The sequence below is a fragment of the Pseudophryne corroboree genome, chromosome 8, assembly GCF_028390025.1.
Source record: "Pseudophryne corroboree isolate aPseCor3 chromosome 8, aPseCor3.hap2, whole genome shotgun sequence".
In the NCBI taxonomy this organism is placed as follows: Eukaryota; Metazoa; Chordata; class Amphibia; order Anura; family Myobatrachidae; genus Pseudophryne; species Pseudophryne corroboree.
Genome location: NC_086451.1, coordinates 352,383,890 through 352,404,244, shown reverse-complemented (window position 1 = coordinate 352,404,244; position 20,355 = coordinate 352,383,890). Strand labels below are relative to the sequence as shown.

The 20,355-nt window shown below is 48.8% G+C and overlaps 1 protein-coding gene across 2 annotated transcripts in view; it reads left to right on the top strand.

Moving 5' to 3' along the window:
* Window positions 1-20,355, top strand: part of DOCK11 (dedicator of cytokinesis 11) — a 981,167-nt gene that overhangs the window by 349,003 nt on the left and 611,809 nt on the right. For both annotated transcript variants that reach the window (XM_063937505.1, XM_063937504.1), the window contains exon 22: window positions 9,316-9,399. In XM_063937505.1, the coding sequence (XP_063793575.1) occupies window positions 9,316-9,399 (84 nt within the window). The remainder of the gene's footprint in view (window positions 1-9,315; window positions 9,400-20,355) is intronic.

Genomic DNA, 20,355 nt, shown 5'->3' with positions numbered 1-20,355 from the left:
CCAGCAGCCAGTTCCCAGGATTAAAAATCTTCCCCCGCTTCCTCTGAGTCCACCGCATGACGCTGGGGCTCCACAGGTGGAGACAGGTGCGGTAGGGGCGCGTCTCGGGAACTTCAGGGACCAGTGGGCTTGCCCACAGGTGGATCCCTAGGTTCTGCAAATAGTATCACAGGGTTACAGGCTGGAGTTCGAGGCGACTCCCCCTCGCCGTTACCTCACATCAGCCTTGCCTGCTGCCCTCGGAGAAAGGTAGTACTGGCGGCAATTCACAAGCTGTACTTCCAGCAGGTGAAATCAAGGTACCCCTCCTTCAACAAGGCCGGGGTTACTATTCCAAAATGTTGTGGTACCGAAACCAGACGGTTCGGTGAGGCCCATTCTAAAATTGAAATCCTTGAACACTTATATACGAAGGATCAAGTTCAAAATGGAATCGCTCAGGGCGATTATTGCAAGCCTGGAGAATTTCAAGCCATGGAGAATTTCACTGGACATCAAGGATGCTTACCTGCATGTCCCTATTTACCCTCTTCACCAGGAGTACCTCAAAATTGTGGTACAGGATTGTCATTACCAATTCCAGACGTTGCCGTTGGTCTGTCCCCGGCACCGAGGTATTTACCAAGGTAATGGCCGAAATAATTATCCCGTACTTGGACGATCTCCTTATAAAGGCGAGGTCCAGGGAGCAGTTGTTCGGCGGAGTAGCACTATCTCGGGAAGTGCTACAACAGCACGGCTGGATTCTGAATATTCCAAAGTCGCAGCTGGTTCCTACGACGCGTTTACTGTTCCTGGGTATGGTTCTGGACACAGAACAGGATAAAAAGGTTTTCTCCCGGAGGAGAAGTACAAGGAGTTGTCGTCTCTAGACAGAGACCTCCTAATACGTATACAGGTGTCGGTGCATCAATGCACGCGAGCCCTGGGAAGGATGGTAGCTTCTTACGAAGAAATTCCATTCGCCAGGTCCCATGCAAGGATTTTCCAGTGGGATCTGTTGGACATGTGGTCCGGGTCGCATCTCCAGATGCATCGGCGGATAACCCTGTCTCCAAGGGCCAGGGTGTCGCTGTTGTGGTGGCTGCAGAGTGCTCATCTTCTAGGGGGCCGCAGATTCGGCATACAGGACTGGGTCCTGGTGACCACGGATGCCAGCCTTCGAGGCTGGGGGGCAGTCACACAGGGAAGAAACTTCCAAGGCTATGGAAAAGTCAGGAGACTTCCCTACACATAAATATTCTGGAACTAAGGGCCATTTACAATGCCCTAAGTCAGGCTAGACCCCTGCTTCAACACCGGCCGGTGCTGATCCAGTCAGACAACATCACGGCGGTCGCTCATGTACACAACAGGGCGGCACAAGAAGCAGGATGGCGATGGCAGAAGCCACAAGGATTCTCCGATGAGCGGAAAATCATGTGTTAGCACTGTCAGCAGTGTTCATTCCCGGAGTGGACAACTGAGAAGCAGACCTTCTCAGAAGACACGACCTCCACCCGGGAGAGTGGGGACTTCATCCAGAAGTCTTCCAAATGATTGTACACCGTTGGGAAAGGCCACAGGTGGACATGATGGCGTCCCGCCTCAACTAAAAGTTACAAAGATATTGCGCCAGGTCAAGGACCCTCAGGCGATAGCTGTGGACGCTCTGGTAACACCGTGGGTGTACCAGTCGGTGTATGTGTTCCCTTCTCTGCCTCTCTTACCCAGGGTAATGAGAATAATAATAAGGAGAGGAGTAAGAACTATACTCATTGTTCCGGGTTGGCCAAGTAGAGCTTGGTAACCAGAACTCCAAGAAATGATCTCAGAGGACCTATGGCCTCTGCCGCTCAGACAGGACCTGCTGCAGCAGGGGGCCTGTCTGTTTCAAGATGTACCGCGGCTGCGTTGACGGCATGGCGGTTGAACGCCGGATCCTGAAGGAAAAGGGAATTCCGGAGGAAGTTATCCCTACGCTATTTAAAGCTAGGAAAGAAGTGAACGCTAACCATTATCACCGCATAGGGCGGAAATATGTTGCGTACTGTGAGGCCAGGAAGGCCCCAAAGGAGAAATTTCAGCTAGGTCGATTTCTGCACTTCCTACAGTCAGAGGTGACTATGGGCCTACAATTGGGTTCCATTAAGGTCCAGATTTCGGCTCTATCGATTTTCTTCCAAAATGGAACTGGCTTCACGGCCTGAAATTCAGACATTTGTTAAGGGAGTGCTGCATATTCAGCCTCCTTTTGTGCCTCCAGTGGCACATTGGGACCTCAACGTGGTGTTGGGTTTCCTAAAGTCACATTGGTTTGAGCCACTCAAAACCGTGGATTTAAAATATCTCACGTGGAAAGTGGTCATGCTTTTGGCCTTGGCTTCAGCAAGGCGGGTGGCAGAATGGGCGGCTTTGTCATGCAAAAGCCCCTATTTGATTTTCCATATGGATAGGGCAGAATTGAGGACTAGTCCCCAGTTTCTTCCTAAGGTGGTATCAGCTTTTCACTTGAACCAACCTATCGTGGTGCCTGCAGCTACTAGGGACTTGGAGGACTCCAAGTTACTGGACGTAGTCAGGGCCTTGAATATTTATGTTTCCAGGACGGCTGGAGTCAGGAAGACTGACTCGCTATTTATCCTGTATGCACCAAACAAGATGGGTGCTCCTGCTTCAAAGCAGACTATTGCTCGCTGGATTTGTAGCACAATTCAGCTTGCGCATTCTGTGGCTGGCCTGCCGCAGCCTAAATCTGTAAAAGCCCATTCCACGAGGAAAGTGGGCTCTTCTTGGGCGGCTGCCCGAGGGGTCTCGGCTTTACAACTTTGCCGAGCTGCTACTTGGTCAGGGGCAAACACGTTTGCAAAATTCTACAAATTTGATACCCTGGCTGAGGAGGACCTTGAGCTCTCTCATTCGGTGCTGCAGATTTATCCGCACTCTCCCGCCCGTTTGGGAGCTTTGGTATAATCCCCATGGTCCTTACGGAGTTCCCAGCATCCACTAGGACGTCAGAGAAAATAAGATTTTACTCACCGGTAAATCTATTTCTCGTAGTCCGTAGTGGATGCTGGGCGCCCATCCCAAGTGCGGATTGTCTGCAATACTTGTATATAGTTATTGCCTAACTAAAAAGGGTTATTGTTATGAGCCATCTGTTAGTGAGGCTCAGTTGTTATTCATACTGTTAACTGGGTATAGTATCACGAGTTGTACGGTGTGATTGGTGTGGCTGGTATGAGTCTTACCCGGGATTCCAAATCCTTTCCTTATTGTGTCAGCTCTTCCGGGCACAGTTTCCCTAACTGAGGTCTGGAGGAGGGGCATAGAGGGAGGAGCCAGTGCACACCAGTAGTCCTAATTCTTTCTTAGAGTGCCCAGTCTCCTGCGGAGCCCGTCTATTCCCCATGGTCCTTACGGAGTTCCCAGCATCCACTACGGACTACGAGAAATAGAATTACCGGTGAGTAAATTCTTATTTTTACTTCTCATATTTATACTTCCTATACTCTGAAATAAGGAAGTAATACTAAACAGATGACGGTCTCTTGTTAATGTGTATGCGGCTGAAATACCTAAAAAAAAACAATGTAAGGTTTTTTTCTTTTTCATCCACTAGGGGTCACTGGAGTACTCTTGGGATATGGACGGTGTTAGCAAGGACAGGGCACTGAATATTCAAATTTCAGTAACTCTCCTCCCTTCCATACTCCCAGAATACCTCAGTGTTTTTTCGGTGCTCACATGGATAGGAAGCACAAGTGTGGACCTCCAGAGGGGGACATACATTTTTTGCTTTTAGATATTTTTGTTTTATTTATTTTTTTATACTTTTTTCTGATTACAATCCCTTTCCAGCTTACACAAAAGCTATGGGTCCGGGATTATAGAAGCTGCTGCGTGCAACTCTTGGCGTGTCGGGCCTCACAAAGGAGCCCCCTCACAGCCACAAGCAGCTCAGCTAACAACAGCTGAGGCTGCAGAAAGGACTGAACGGAACTTGTTGGAGAAGCCCCGTCAGAGTCCAGGAGCACTGGATCGCAGTTATTTATGACCGGGGCGGTCAGCTCCCGCTGCCGCCCCGCCGTGTGTGGGACTGCGCGCCGCCATATCTGTTACCGCCGCCGGCCGTTACTTCCCTGCTGCCTGCCTCTTATCATAGGCTCCCTAGCGCCCGCACTAGCCGCCGCTCCCGGCCTGCCGGCCAGTGTAAGAATCTGGCGCAGAGGGGAGCCAGAGAGAAAAAAGCCCGTCACAGCATCATGCCTGTTGCCGCCGCCGCCCGCTCATACCCGCAGTACGGGAGCTCATGCTGGGGGGGGGAATTGCGGCGGCTCAGCCCTCACTCAGACCGCGGACAGCGCTCAGGGCTGCCGCGGTCTGTCCCCTCTACATGCAGCGCAGCTGAAGGGGGGGGGGGGGGGGGACAAAATGCCCACAGCAGCAGTACTAGTCAGGCTGTTAAACCAAGATATAAGTATTACATAGGTAAAATGTTGCATTGTATTGAAAGGCTGCATTATATTGTCAACTGCTGCTTGATATGAGAAAGGCTGCATTATGTTGTGCACTGCTGCTTTATATGGGAAAGGCTGCTTTATATTGAGAAAGGCTGTTTTATATGAGAAATGGAAAGTTAAGGCCATGGTTTTAAGGGCACGTCTTTATAACCTAGTATGCTATGTTATACAATGTAAGCACATGGCTGGAAGCCATTTTAACCATGCTTCCTGTTTCTTCTTCCAGGAAGAGGCTGTCCTACAACAATACTCCACCGGATGGCGTAGGGGTGTTGGTAGGACTTTTGGATCAAGTTTCCTATAGTCTGGCCACGTGCACTGCCTTCAGCAGTACAACATAATGAATAAGGCACCAGCAAACACAAAATGCAGTGTAACTGCAATGTCTGTCAGTGTGTGTGTTGTCTCACAAAATGGGCGCTGCTCGACAACAGGTGCCCCTATGGAGTCAAAGAAAAGGATGTACCTGGTAAGTACCAAAATCCTATTTTTGCTGTGAGGTGGATTAATGCAGAAACAAGAACCGCAAAGTATTTATTGGCTGTGGTTACAAAAAAACCCCAAGAAATAGCCACATTTGTTTTTTGTTCACTTTTCTGCAATTTCATTTAAAACGAAACACGGCAAGAATTGAGGCTCGGGTGAGACCGCAAAAGATACCAAAGGGTCTCAGGATAGGTCTCAGTCTTTGCACAGGTCCCAGTCTAGTTCGGGTCACAAAGTTCTCATTTGTCTTATAATTTCCCAGTTTCTGCTATATTGCATCCTGACGACTGCGCAGGGTGAGCATGAGGAAGGAAATTGGACCAGCAGTCAGATAGTGAGGATATTGACTGCCGGCATTGATTCTCTCATCAGGGCGGTACATCAGTCTCTGATTTTTACGGACACTGAAGAACCGCTGACAAATAATAAGGTGGTATTTACTAAACGACAGAGATCTTTAGTGTGTTTTCAGACTCTCTTAATGAGCGGTTAATAGAGGCATGGCAGAATCCACATAAACGGGTTTCTATACCTCGCCGGTTTAAGTTTAGTTACCCGTTTCCACAGTCTGTGACATCTACATGGGAGAATCCGCCAATGATGGATTCGTCTGTGTCAAAACTTACAAAAAAAATAAAAAAATTAACCAGTACCAACTGCTACTACGCTTCAAGACCCGTCAGAGCGTAAGCTAAAACTCCATGTATACAGCAGCAGGGGTGCTACTTAGATCTAGTTTGGTTGGAATTTGGGTACATAAGGCGGTGATTATATTGATAACATACGCCTGCAAGCCGACAATTTTATACTTCTTGCTGATCACATCGGTGAAGCTGCTGAGTATTTATGTGCAGCTTCTACGGACGTCTGTCAAGTCAGTTCTCGCTTTTCAGCGTCACTAGTTTCGGCACGACGGGCTCTCTGAAAGCATTACCTTCCGCTGACAGGAAGTTGTTTAATTCTAAATTAGAGACCTCAGCCTTTTCGAGGCTGTGGTACAGGAACAACCACACCTAATAGATGTGGTAGAGAACGTGGTTTACAACGCTAGGGCCACCAAGAAGCCTGGGACATGAAGTGCTCCCAGCCCATGTCTAAGTTCTGGAAATCGCAATTCAGTCTCTGCTAGATTCAGCAGTTTGTTTCCAGTCCCTGTTCACTAACAAGATCAGGGTTATTACTCCAGTTTTTGTAGGACCAAAGCCGGATAGCACGGTCAGACCAATTTTGAACTTAAACAGTCTCAATCAGTACGTCACTTACTACAGATTCAAACTGGAATCCCTGCGGTCTGTATTTGCTTGTTTACAGCTACAGGATTACAGTTTGGCCGCTTCGTCAGAGGTTCTTGCGTTTGCGCTACGGCGAAACCATTACCAGTTTCAGACTCTACCGTTTGGCCTCTCGTCAGCAACGCGGGTAGTCACCAAACTGATGTTTGTGATGATAGCTCATCTCAGATCACTGGAAGTGATAATAGTTCCGTACTTGGACGATCTACTCATCAAAGTTCCGTCTCAACAGATGATCCTCCAACATGCGTTGCTAACGTACAATGGGCTAGTTCAGCACGGTTGGATTGTCAACTTCAGGAAATCACATTCAATTCCTAGGAATGATTCTCGATACGGTAGATCAACTAATTTACCTACCAGAACACAAAGTACAGAGTATTCGTCATCTGGTACAATTAGTGCTCAAGCACGCACAGTCTCGGTACATTTGTGCATTCGATTGTTAGGAAATATGGTGGCAGCTTTCGAATCGCTTCAGTTCGGAAGATTTCACTCACGTCCTTTTCACCTGGAGGTGCTCGCACAGTGGTCTGCCTCACATCGGCAAATTCACCAGATGGTGATGTTGTCTCCACGGGCCAGAGTATCTCTACTCTGGTGGCTCAAAGTACACACGCTAACCGCAGGAAAACGGTTCGGCGTCTGCAATTGGATAATACTAACGATGGACGCGAGTCTCAGAGGTTGGGGAGCTGTGGTTTAAAATTGTCAGCTCCAGGGTCTCTGGGCAGATCACGAAAGATTGCTGTCCCTAAATGTCCTGGAACTCCTGGTAATTTACAATGCGCTACGACAAGCAGTGCACAGGCTTCGGTCTCAGACTGTCCAAGTGCAGTCAGACAACGCGACGGCGGTCGAATACATCAACAAAGAAACGAGAAGCCACATGGCCATGCGGGAAGTAGCTCGAATCTTCAATTGGGCCGAGCATCACCAAGTGATATTGTCGGCAGTGTTCATTCAGGGAGTGGACTACTAAGAGGCGGATTATCTAAGCAATCGCGATTTTTATCCAGGAGAATGGTCATTAAATCTAGAAGTGTTTCACATGTTGGTCCAGAGGTGGGGTTACCCTCAAGTGGATCTGATGCCATCTCACCACAATCACCAAACGCCCAGTATGTGTCCAGAACGCGAGATCCAAAAGCAGTGGCTTTGGATGCTCTCACAATCGCGTGGCCGTACAGCCTCGTGTATCTGTTTCCACCGTTTCCGCTGCTCCCTCTGTTGCTACAACTGATCAAAAGACAGTCTGCCACAGTCATACTAGTGGCGCCTCATTGGCCTCGGAGAGCTTGGTTCTCGGATCTCCGCGGACTATTTGCAGACGATCCTTGGCCACTCCCACTACGTCCGATTCTGTTACAACAGGGTCCGTTCCTTTACCCCAATTTAGCGCGGCTGCGGTTGACAGGGTGGCTGCTGAGACCGCCCTCTTAAGAAAAAAAGGCATTTCAGAATCTGTTATACCAACCAGGTTACGAGCTAGGAAGCCAGTTACGGCAGCTCATTATTACAGAATTTGGCGTGCCTATATAGGTTGGTGTGAAGCTCTGAAGTTTCCGACATCATCATTCAAGTTATCCCGTCTTTTGTTATTTCTACAGACGGGGTTAGATGGAGGACTGCGTTTATCTACACTAAAGGTGCAGGTATCTGCTTTGTCAGTTTACTTTCAAAAACGTTTGGCTCTATTGCCGTCTGTACACACCTTTCTGCAAGGTGTCCTCAGAGTACAGCCTCCATTCATTCCACCTACAGCGCCATGGGACTTGAATCTGGTTTTAGATTTCTTACAGTTTTCATATTTTGAACCCTTACAACAAGTGGATATTAAGTTTCTCACTTGGAAAACCATTTTTCTTCTAGCCTTAGCTTCGGCAAGGCGTGTTTCAGATTTGGGTACCTTGTCATGCAAGCCACCGTTTTTGGTGTTTCATGATGACAGAGCGGAACTTCGGACGAATTCCGCTTTCTTGCCAAGGGTAGTGTCATCTTTTCACATCAATCAACCAATGGTAGTTCCTGTGTGAACAGGTAATTCGGGAACTTTGGATGTGGTACGCGCATTACGCTTTTAGGTATCCCGAACGTCTACCGTTCGTAAGACGGATACGTTGTTTGTTCTCTATGATGCTGCCAAGATAGGTTGGTCAGCGTCTAAGCAGACCTTATCCAGATGGATTAAACTGACCATACGTCAGGCTTACCTTCATGCTAAGGTTACAGCCGCCTACGTCAGTAACAGCTCATTCCACACGTTCTGTGGGAACTTCATGGGCAGCTGGTCGTGGGGCTTCTACGATGCAGCTTTGCCATGCGGCTACATAGTCATCAGTGCACACGTTTGTACGCTTTTACAAGTTTGATACGTTTGCGGCATCAGCATCTAGCTTTGGCCGCCTAGTGTTACAGGTGCCAAACAGCTCTCCCGCCCACGAGGGAAGCTTTGGTACGTCCCAAGAGTACTCCAGTGACCCCTAGTGGATGAAAAAGAAAATAGGATTTTGGTACTTATCAGGTAAATCCTTTTCTTTGAATCCATAGGGGGCACTGGACGCCCACCCAGAGCAGTTTTACCTGGTTGTGGTAAGTTCAGTGGATCTTATGGTAACACATTCTCACCGATTTATCGGTTATGGTGTCAACTGTTTAGTTGTCAGTTACGTTATGTGTCAACTTTATTGTTGTCCGTTATCTTATAATGTTATAGGTAATTCTCCATTGTTCATCCTCTCTATCGCTCCTGTTCGCCTCAGGAAAAAACACTGAGGTATTCTGGGAGTATGGAAGGGAGGAGAGTTACTGAAATTTGAATATTCAGTGCCCTGTCCTTGCTAACACCGTCCATATCCCAAGAGTACTCCAGTGCCCCCTATGGATTCAAAGAAAAGGATTTACCTGGTAAGTACCAAAATCCTATTTTTTTTTTTAGATCTTCCTAATTTCCCAAAAATGTATCTGATTTTAACGCAAGATATGTAAATAACTCCCATTAATGCTTGTTATATTTTTATCCTGGAAAACTATAGAGTAGCAATGATATCAAGTGGGTGGATGGAGCAAAACCACTCTTCAAAATTGGGAGCCATTTAGAATCCACTGTCTATACACAGGTAAGTGTGCGACATTCTCACTGACGTTAATCAAGGGATGACACAAAATTAGGTGCACGGGGCAAAGAATGTGCATTATAATAAAGTATTCTTTACACTTATATACGAGGCCATCTTAATAGCAGTGTAGACCCCTGGGCAAAGCAATGTACTGGGGCCCCTATCCATCCTCCAGTGGTGGCCCTGATGTCCCACGGGTGGTAGGGGGTGTTCTAGCTTCTGCTCAGCATGCAGGACCTGGAGCACTCATTTCTGCTGATTACTCCTTTACTGCATGGATGGAGGTGGGGGGAGGGGGGTAGTAAATTGAGGTGGGAGGGAGAACACTAAACTGCAGAAGGGGGCATTGAGCTGAATGAAGGGGCCCCAGTATAGGACTTCCAGGGTGGTAGGAGGTGTTTTATACGCAGGGGAGGGGCGGATAGTGGAGTGGGCTTAATATTCATAATTTTCCAGTGGGAGACAGCTTGCCTGACCGCAAATTTCTGAATGGGGGTGGATTTCTTTTTTGGGATTGAAAAGCTAGAGAGTCCCAAGAGAGTCTGACCTTTCAGGAGGCAATAGACCAACAAAAATATAAAACCACATCCCAGGTGTGTGGAGCTGGAGCAAGGACCAGCTGCTGGCAGACTAATATCTCTAGTTATGGGCATGGTAGAGACAAGCTGCCAGTGTCTACTGAAGAGTCCCAGGTTTAGGAGAATACCCACAGATAAATTCTAAGTCAGATATCACCGGAGATATCCTGCCGGAAATAGCAATTAGCAGGCTTGGATGGGTACCGCTGCTTTGAAGTTGGATATCTCCGGTACCCATGGAAAGATAGGAACTTTAGCTATCAGTCTAGGATCCTTATACTCCTGGGGTCTTTGGGCAACTGCCCATTAAGCCCAATGGAAGAGACAGCCCTGCTTATATAATATAGTATTTTATTTATATTTTCTCTGACGTCCTAGTGGATGCTGGGAACTCCGTAAGGACCATGGGGAATAGACGGGCTCCGCAGGAGACTGGGCACTCTAAAAGAAAGATTAGGTACTATCTGGTGTGCACTGGCTCCTCCCTCTATGCCCCTCCTCCAGACCTCAGTTAAAATCTGTGCCCGGCCAGAGCTGGGTGCTCCTAGTGGGCTCTCCTGAGCTTGGTAGAAAGAAAGTATTTGTTAGGTTTTTTATTTTCAGTGAGATCTGCTGGCAACAGACTCACTGCTACGTGGGACTGAGGGGAGAGAAGCAAACCTACCTGCTTGCAGCTAGCTTGTGCTTCTTAGGCTACTGGACACCATTAGCTCCAGAGGGTTCGAACACAGGGCCTGACCTCGATCGTCCGTTCCCGGAGCCGCGCCGCCGTTCCTCTTGCAGAGCTAGAAGACAGAAGAGAAGCGATGAAATCGGCGGCAGAAGACTCCTGTCTTCATTAAGGTAGCGCACAGCACCGTAGCTGTGCGCCATTGCTCCCACAGCACACCACACACTCCGGTCACTGTAGGGTGCAGGGCGCTGGGGGGGGGCGCCCTGGGCAGCAATAAAAATACCTTTGGCATAAAAATACACATAATACAGTCTGTGACTGTATATGTGTAAAACCCCCGCCATTTTTAGTCAGAAACAGGACAGAAGCCCGCCGCTGAGGGGGCGGGGCCTTCTTCCTCAGCACACCAGCGCCATTTTCTCTTCACAGCTCCGCTGGAAGGAAGCTCCCCAGGCTCTCCCCTGCAGTATCCTGGTACACAAAGGGTGAAAAGAGAGGGGGGGGGGGCACATAAATTTAGGCGCAAAATTTGTATATACAGCAGCTATTGGGTAAACACTGAGTTGTAGTGTAATTCCTGGATTATATAGCGCTGGGGTGTGTGCTGGCATACTCTCTCTCTGTCTCTCCAAAGGGCCTTGTGGGGGAACTGTCCTCAAATAGAGCATCCCCTGTGTGTGTCGTGTGTCGGTACGCGTGTGTCGACATGTCTGAGGTAAAAGGCTCCTCTAAGGAGGTGATAGAGCGGATATGTGTGTGAGAGGGTGTCTCCGTCGACAACGCCGACACCTGTTTGGATATGTGTAAGTGCTAAGGAATTTATTGCACAAAAGGTTAGGGAACAGACAGGAAATCTACCCATGTCTGTCCCTATGTCACAGAGACTTTCAGAGTCTCTCAATGCTCACTATCCAAAATAACAAACACTGGTATGGACATGGAGTTTAACTCCACTGTCGACTACGATAATGCAAAGTTACAGCCAAGATGGCTAGAGGAAGAATGCTGAGGTAAATTTCCCTCCTCTCATGAGGAAAAAGAGCGGGAATCTCCAGACAAGAGACGGCAGCTTTCCACAAGAGAATTCTCAGGCTGTATCCTTTCCCCACTAGGGCCAGGATATGTTGAGAATCTTCCCCTGGGGTGTCCTGTTTGCACAGACGGTAGCACTTGCTATTCTCAGGGATCCTGCAGATAGCGTGCACATTCTAGTATGCTACCCAGACCGGCGATTGTGTCGGCATGGGTTTATAGCGCTGTGGCAGCGTGGACAGGTACCTTATCAGCAGAGATTGAGACCCTAGTATGCATATAGATATAAATATATTAAGTGATAGATATATAGTTATAAAGCATGCCCAAAGAGACATGAGTATACTGGGTCCTAGAGTCAAAGCTATGTCGATCTCTGCTTGACGTGTCAAGTAGAATATGCATTGGACAGATGATGCCGACTTAAGAGGCATATGGAAGGCTGAGGATTGTGTGGAGAAGGGTTCTCGGGCCTGGTCTCCACAGCTATAGCTGGTAATTCTGCTAGTTTGCCTTATATTCCTGCACAGCCTAAGAAAGCACGACATTATTAAATGCAGCCTTTCGAATAAAGAAACAAGAAAGTCTGAGGTGCGTCCTTTCTTGTCAGAGCCGGGCAGCTAGTTCCCAGGAACAGAAGTCCTCCCCGGCCCCTACAAAAATCCACCAATGTCGCTGGGGCTCCACAGGCGGAGCTAGGCCCGGTGGGGACACGCCTTCGTAAGTTCAGCCACAAGTGGGTTCACTCCCTGTTAGATCCCTGGGCAATAGATATTGTGTCTCAGGGATACAAGCTGGACTGTGAGAAGATGCCCCCTCACCGACGGCCCTGCGGGCTTCCCCCCAAGAGAGGGAGCCAGTGTTAACTGCAATTCACAAATTGTATCTTTAACAGGTGATGGTCAAGGGTCCCCTCCTTCAACAAGAGGGTGTTATTATTTGACCATGTTGTAATCCCGAAACCAGACGGTTCGGTCAGACCCATATTGAATTAAAAATCCCTGAACATATACCCGAGAAGGTTCAAGTTCAAGATTGAATCGCTAAGAGCGATCAGTGCAAGCCTAAAAAGGGGGAGACTTTATCGTGAATCGGGACATAAGGGATGCATACCTTCATGTCCCCATTTATCCACCTCATTAGGCGTACCTCAGAATTGCGGTACGGGATTGTCATTACCAATTTCAGATGTTTCCGTTTGATCTCTCCACGGCCCCGAAAATATTCACCAAGGTAATGGCGGATATGATTGTGCTCCTGCGGAAGCAAGATGTCACTATTATCACGTACTTGGACGATCTCCTCATAAAAGCGAGATCAAGAGAGCAGTTGCTGAACAGCGTATCACTTTCTCTGGAAGTGTAACGGCAACACGGCTGGATTCTATATATTCCAAAGTCGCAGTTGTTTCCTACAGCTCATCTGCCTCTCCTAGGCACGATCCTAGACACAGACCAGAAAAGGGTTTATCTCCCGATAGAGAGAGCTCAGGAGCTCATGACACTGGTCAGGAATCTATTAAAACCAAAACAGGTGTCAGTGCATCACTGCACTCGAGTCCTGGGAAGGATGGTGACATCATACGAGGCCATCCCCTTAGGCAGGTTCCATGCGAGGACCTTCCAATGGCACTTACTGGACAAGTGGTCCGGATCACCTCTTCAGATGCATCGGTTAATCACCCTATCCCCCAGGGCCAGGGTGTCTCTCCTGTGGTGGCTGCAGAGTGCTCACCTTCTCGAGGGCCGCAGATTCGGCATTCAGGACTGGATCCTGGTGACCGCGGATGCAAGCCTCCGAGGGTGGGGGGCAGTTACACAGGGAAGAAATTTCCAAGGTCTGTGGTCGAGTCAACAGACTTGCCTTCACATCAATATCCTGGAACTAAGGGCCATATACAACGCCCTAAGTCAAGCGGAGATCCTGCTTCGCGACCAACCGGTTCTGATTCAGTCAGACCGCAGGGGTTCATGTAAACCGCCAAGGCGGCACAAGGAGCAGGGTGGCGAGGGTAGAAGCCACCAGGATTCTTCGCTGGGCGGAGAATCAAGTAAGCGCACTGTCAGCAGTGTTCATTCCGGGAGTGGACATCTGGGAAGCAGACTTCCTCAGCAGGCACGACCTCCACCCGGGAAAGTGGGGACTTCATCAGGAAGTCTTCACGCAGTTTGCAAATTGATGGGAACTGCCTCAGGTGGACTAGATGGCGTCCCACCTCAATAAAAAACTAAAAAAGGTTTTACGCCGGGTAAAGGGACCCTCAGGTGATAGCTGTGGTCGCACTAGTAACACAGTGGGTGTTCCAGTCGGTCTGTGTATTCCCTCCTCTACCTCTCATACCCAAGGGCTGAGAATTGTAATAAAAGGAGGAGTGAGAACAATATTCTTTGCTCCGAATTGGCCAAGAAGGACTCGGTACCCGGAGCTGCAAGAAATGCTCTCAGAGGACCCATGGCTTCTGCCTCTCAGACAGGACATGTTGCAACAGGGGCCCTGTCTGTTCCAAGACTTACCGCGGCTGCATTTGACGGCATGGCGGTTGAACGCCGGATCCTAGTGGAAAAGGGCATTCCGGATGCAGTTATTCCTACGCTGATAAAGGCTAGGAAAGACGTGACAGCAAGACTTTTTCACTGTATATGGAGAAAATAGGTTGCTTGGTGTGAGGCCGGGAAGGCCCTACAGAGGAATTCCAGCGGGGTCGATTCCTGCACTTCCTAAAGTCAGGAGTGACTATGGGCCTAAAATTAGGATCCATAAAGGTCAAGATTTCGGCCCTATACATTTTCTCTCAAAAAGAACTGGCTTCACTGCCTGAAGTTCAGACGTTGTTCTGGGGGTGCTGCATATTCAGCCTCCTTTTGTGCCACCGTTGGCACCTTGGGATCTTAACGTTGTGTTGGATTTCCTGAAATCCCACTGGTTTGAGCCACTTAAGACCGTGGAGCTAAAATATCTCACGTGGAAAGTGGTCATGCTATTGGCCTTAGCTTCGGCTAGGCGTTTGTCAGAATTGGCGATTTTGTCATGTAAAAACCCTTATCTGATCTTCCATATGGACTGGGCAGAATTGAGGACTCGTCCCCAATTTCTTCCTAGGGTGGTATCATCGTTTCATTTGAACCAGCCTATTGTGGTGCCTGCGGCTACTAGGGACTTGGAGGATACCAAGTTGCTGGACGTAGTCCGGGCTTTGAAAATGTATGTTTCCAGAACGGCGGGAGTCAGAAAGTCTGAGTCGCTGTTTATTCTGTATGCAGCCAACAAGGTTGGCGCTCCTGCTTCGAAGCAGACTATTGTTCGCTGTATCTATAGCACGATTCAGCTGGTTCACTCTGCGGCTGGATTGCCGCATCAAAAATCAGTGAAAGCTCGTTCCACAAGGAAGGTGGGCTCTTCTTGGGCGGCTGCCCGAGGGGTCTCGGCTTTACAGCTTTGCCGAGCTGCTACTTGGTCGGGGTCAAACACGTTTGCTAAGTTCTACAAGTTTGACACCCTGACTGAGGAGGACCTTGAGTTTGCTCATGCGGTGCTGCAGAGTCATCCGCACTCTCCCGCCCGTTTGGGAGCTTTGGTATAATCCCCATGGTCCTTACGGAGTTCCCGGCATCCACTAGGACGTCAGAGAAAATAAGAATTTACTCACCGGTAATTCTATTTCTCGTAGTCCGTAGTGGATGCTGGGCGCCCGTCCCAAGTGCGGACTCTCTGCAATACATGTATATAGTTATTGCTTAACTAAAGGGTTATTGTTATGAGCCATTCGTTAAATGAGGCTCAGTTGTTGTTCATACTGTTAACTGGGTATGGTTATCACAAGTTGTACAGTGTGATTGGTGTGGCTGGTATGAGTCTTACCCTGGATTCCAAATCCTTTCCTTGTTGTGTCAGCTCTTCCGGGCACAGTTACCCTAACTGAGGTCTGGAGGAGGGGCATAGAGGGAGGAGCCAGTGCACACCAGATAGTACCTAATCTTTCTTTTAGAGTGCCCAGTCTCCTGCGGAGCCCGTCTATTCCCCATGGTCCTTACGGAGTTCCCAGCATCCACTACGGACTACGAGAAATAGAATTACCGGTGAGTAAATTCTTATTTTTTTATATAATGTATTGCTGTGCAGTGAAAATGTAATCATCCACATAAGTCCCTGTCCTATTAGAGACTGCAGTCTAAATAATCTGCCATGTAAGCACACATATTAAGGCTCATTTTTCTGTCAGCAGCCCACTAAACTACCAGTATGTATTTAGGAGGTCATTCACATCTGATCGCTGGGCTGCGTTTTTTGCTGTCCTGCGATCAGATAGTCGCCACCTACAGGAGGAGTGTATTTTTTCGCTGTGCAAGTGTGCAATGTTATGTGTAGCTGAGCTGCTAAAATTCTGTGTGTGCAGTCTCTGCGCAGCAAGGACTTACTCCTACAGTGCAGTAGAATCAGGCTGATCGTGACCGGAGTTGATGTCAGACACCCTCCCTGAAAACGTTTGGACACGCCTGCGTTTTCCCAAACACTCCCAGTTAACGGTCAGTTACCACCCACAAAAAGCTTCCTACTGTCAATCACCTTGCGAACGCCCGTGCAAACGGATTTTTCGCACCATCCCGTCACTCACCGGCAATGCCCGTTGTTGTTGTCCGACGCGCGTGTGCATTGCGGTGCATACACATGCTCTGGTATGACCTGATCGCCTGCTGTGCGAAAACGCACAGCAGTGATCAGATCTGAATGACCCCCTTAGTCTGATAGGTTGATATCGCAAATCTCCACAACACCAATACAGTATATTTTGTTCACATGTGTGAATAGGTGCCTTATATATGAAGTTTAGATTTGAGGGTCATGTGTACGAAGTGTTGGAGAGATATAAACTGGAGAGAGATTAAGTACCAGCCAATCGGCTCCTAACTGCCTTGTTGCGGGTTGTGTTTGAAAAAATAACAAAAACTGATTGGTAGGTACTGTAGTTTCTCTCTCCAAGACTCAGTATATCTGCCCCTAAGTACTCTAATATGTAAGGTATATATGGCCAAGGTCAGAGCACCTTTTGTTACCAATCTTCTCTGTTGTATGTATGTTCCAGGTTTTGTGGTGGCTGGGGAGCAACCTGCAGCCAATTAAATTATTGTCATCACAGCAGAACAGTGTATTTCAGACGTGGCCATAAATACTAATGTGTCCTCATTCATCTTTGCTACAGTAACACCAAACAGCCCTTCTGGCGTGCCAGGTCGTGTGAGAATCTTCTAGCGTCAGGCGACTTTTCTCTAGCATCCATAAGGGATATTGGGGAGACTTATGGGGTCATTCCGATTTGATCGCTCGCTAGCTATTTTTTGCAGCGCTGCGATCAGAGAGTCGCCGCCTATGGGGGAGTGTATTTTTGCTTTGCAAGTGTGCGAACGCTTGTGCAGCCGAGCGGTACAAAAAAGGTTTGTGCAGTTTCTGAGTAGGTCTGTACTTACTCAGCCGCTGCGATCAGTTCAGCCTGTCTGGTCCCGGAATTGACGTCAGACACCCGCCCTGCAAACGCTTGGACACGCCTGTGTTTTTCCAACCACTCCCTGAAAACGGTCAGTTGACACCCACAAACGCCTTCTTCCTGTCAATCTCCTTGCGATCGGCTGTGCAAATGTATTCTTCGTTAAATCCATCGCTCAGCACAGATCCGCTTTGTAACCGTAGAATGCGCCTGCGCATTGCTGTGCATACGCATGCGTAGTTATGCCGAGTTTTGACCTGATCGCAGTGCTGCAAAAAATAGCTAGGGAGCGATCAACTCGGAATGACCCCCTTAGTACGATGGGTATAGAAGGGGTCCAAAGGAGCCGATGCACTTTAAATTTATTCACTGGGTGTGCTGGCTCCTCCCCTCTATGCCCCCTCCCACAGTCAGTTTTAGAAAAAAGTGCCCTCAAGAGAGGATGCACATCTCTGCAGCTCCAGAGAGTTTTCTTCAATTTCTTTTAAACTTTTATTTTTTTCGGTATGCTGTTTGTGCAACAGCATACCTGCACCGTGGGAGTTAGGGGGGTGACGGTCACCGACCTTGCAAGGTTTCAGAGCGGCTTCCTTGCTGCAGGACCACCGTCCTGAGGGGTTGTTTGTTCAGCGGGGCACTGCGCCTTAGTTGTCGCAATCGCAGCATGCCGCACACCCCTGACATATGCCTAAAGGTTACGACTGTAGTGAGTACAAGCCGGGGGCCCCGCTAGGGAGGTCCCCCGGTTCATGGTGCGGCATACGGGACCCTCCTGTGGGGGACCCGCTAGAGCCCCCAGTGTAGACTGGCTTGTGGTGCCTTAAACTAGCACTTGTGTGATGTTTTTAAGCAACATAGGAGACATTGCCAGTATAAAAATCTCTGTAGCTCTGGCCCCATTGGGAAAGGGGGACGGAGCTACCTCAGAGCGGGACCAGCAGCATTGTGGCTCCTTCCTCTGCTTAATGCAGCAGCAGCAAGCACATGCAGGTCCTCCTGACTCTCACAAGACACGCAGGAAAACTGGTACAGGGTGTAGCATAGGGGGAGAGCCGCTATTGTACACATTCTGTGTCCTACGCAGGACAGAAATCATTAGTGTTTCACTGTGATATAATAAGCTGACAGCCTCACTGGGGCTGTGTAGCTGGGGTGTGCTGGTCTTCTCTCTCTGTGTGTCTCCTCTCACATACAGTAAGGGCAGGCTTGCTAAGTATTACTGTCTGTGTGTATGTGTATGTTATTGTGATTACTGTGAACATGGGTAAACACAAACTATGCAGTGTATGCCACACCAGATTATCTCCCTTATCATCTGATTCTTTTTCATGTGAACAATGCAGCCAATCTTCACAGCTCAGTGAAGGCTGGGGGAGGGGGACCAGAGCCATCCTGGTTAGGGGCTCTGAAGACTGATGTCTGATATGTCATCGCAACTAATATTCAGAAAACTCAGCTACTACAACAGGCTGGTGTAGACTTAGCTGCTAGGTCAGATGTTACACAGCTTCCCCCTCCCCCTCCCTAACTCAGGACCACAAAAGCGTGGGTTACCTGCTCTGCTCTCTGATTCAGATGAGGAAATACAGGAGGATGGGGATGACTTGGATCCCGTTAGTGGGGAATCCGCTTCTGCTCAGGGTATTGAACCCCTCATTCTGGCTATACGGGATGTGTTAAAGCTCCCTATAGAGGACGCTGCTTCACAGCAGTCGTTTTTCTTTACACAAAACAAGCCTAATGTCAGTTTCCCTGATTCTGCAGAGTAAGTCGACCTATTTAAATTAGCCTGGAAAATCCAGACAAAAAAATACCAAGTGTCAAAAAGATTTTGCACACTTTCTCATTTGCTCCTGAAGATAGGAAATTCTGGTAAGAGCCCCCGGGAGTTGACGTCTCAGTCTCTCGACTGTCAAAAAAGGCGGTACTGCCTGCCCCGGGCTCCTTTACCATAAAGGACCCTGGGGACAGAAAGATAGAGACTACACTAAAGTCTATCTACACAGCAGCAGGTGTATCGCAAAGGACAGTCATAGCGGGTTGCTAGATGACCCGTGCCATTCATACGTGGGCTGCTCATATTCAGAAGGGTCTCTCCGGGGATAAGCCTCTGGTCACTACGGTGACTCTCCTGAAGCACATTCAGGACACTGTACGCGTCCTGTGTGACTCGCTCAAGGAAATGGGCAATATTAATGCTACCACGTCTGCCATGGCAGTGTCGGCGCGCAGGGCCTTGTGGTTGCGTCAGTGGATAGCGGACGCAGAATCCAAGCGTAGTGTGGAATCCCTCCCCTTTTCTGGGGAATGGCTCTTTGGGGTCGATACGTGGAATCCAAAAGTCACTGCAGGGAAATCTTACGTTTCTCCCCTCTGGGGCGCCGCCGGCTAGGTGTTCCTACCCGGAGCTGTCTGTTCAGTCCTTTCGGTCTAACAGATTTCGATCTAGGGCCAGGGGTGCCTCCAATGCTAATAGAGGCACCAGAGGTAAGACAAAAAGACCTGCAAACACCGGTTCTCAGGAAATGAGCACCAGTTCTGCTTCCACTAAGCATGACAGTGCCCACCCACCCCGAGGGGATCTCGAGGTGGGAGCTCGACTGCGTCACTTCAGCTGCGTCTGGGAAGTTTCCTGCCAGGATACCTGGTCAGGGACCTCATTTCTCAGGGCTACAAGCTGGAGTTCGACTGTGCTCCTCCCCAACGATTTTTCAATTGAAGCTCGCCAGCTTTGGAGGATATGCAAGTTACGTTGCAACAGGCAATCCAAAAGTTGGTCCAGTCCCACGTCATTGTTCCAGTACCAATACCACAACGAGGCAGGTGTTATTACTCCAACCTGTTTGTGGTACCGAAGCCTGACGGCTCGGTAAGGCCCATTTTGAATCTAAAGTCCCTGAACCCTTACCTAAAGGTTTTCAAGTTCAAAATGGAATCCTTGACAGCAGTGATTGCGGCCCTGGAAGATTTCCTTGGATATCAAGGATGCCTACCTTCATATTCCTATTTGGCCACCTCATCAGGCTTATCTGAGGCTTGCCCTGCTGGACGACCACTACCAGTTCCAGGCACTGCCCTTCGGCCTGTCCACAGTTCCAAGGGTATTCACAAAGGTAATGGCAGAGATGCTGTTCCAGCTCCGGGTCCAGGGGCTCAATGTTGTCAATTACCCGGACTATCTTCTGATAAAAGCA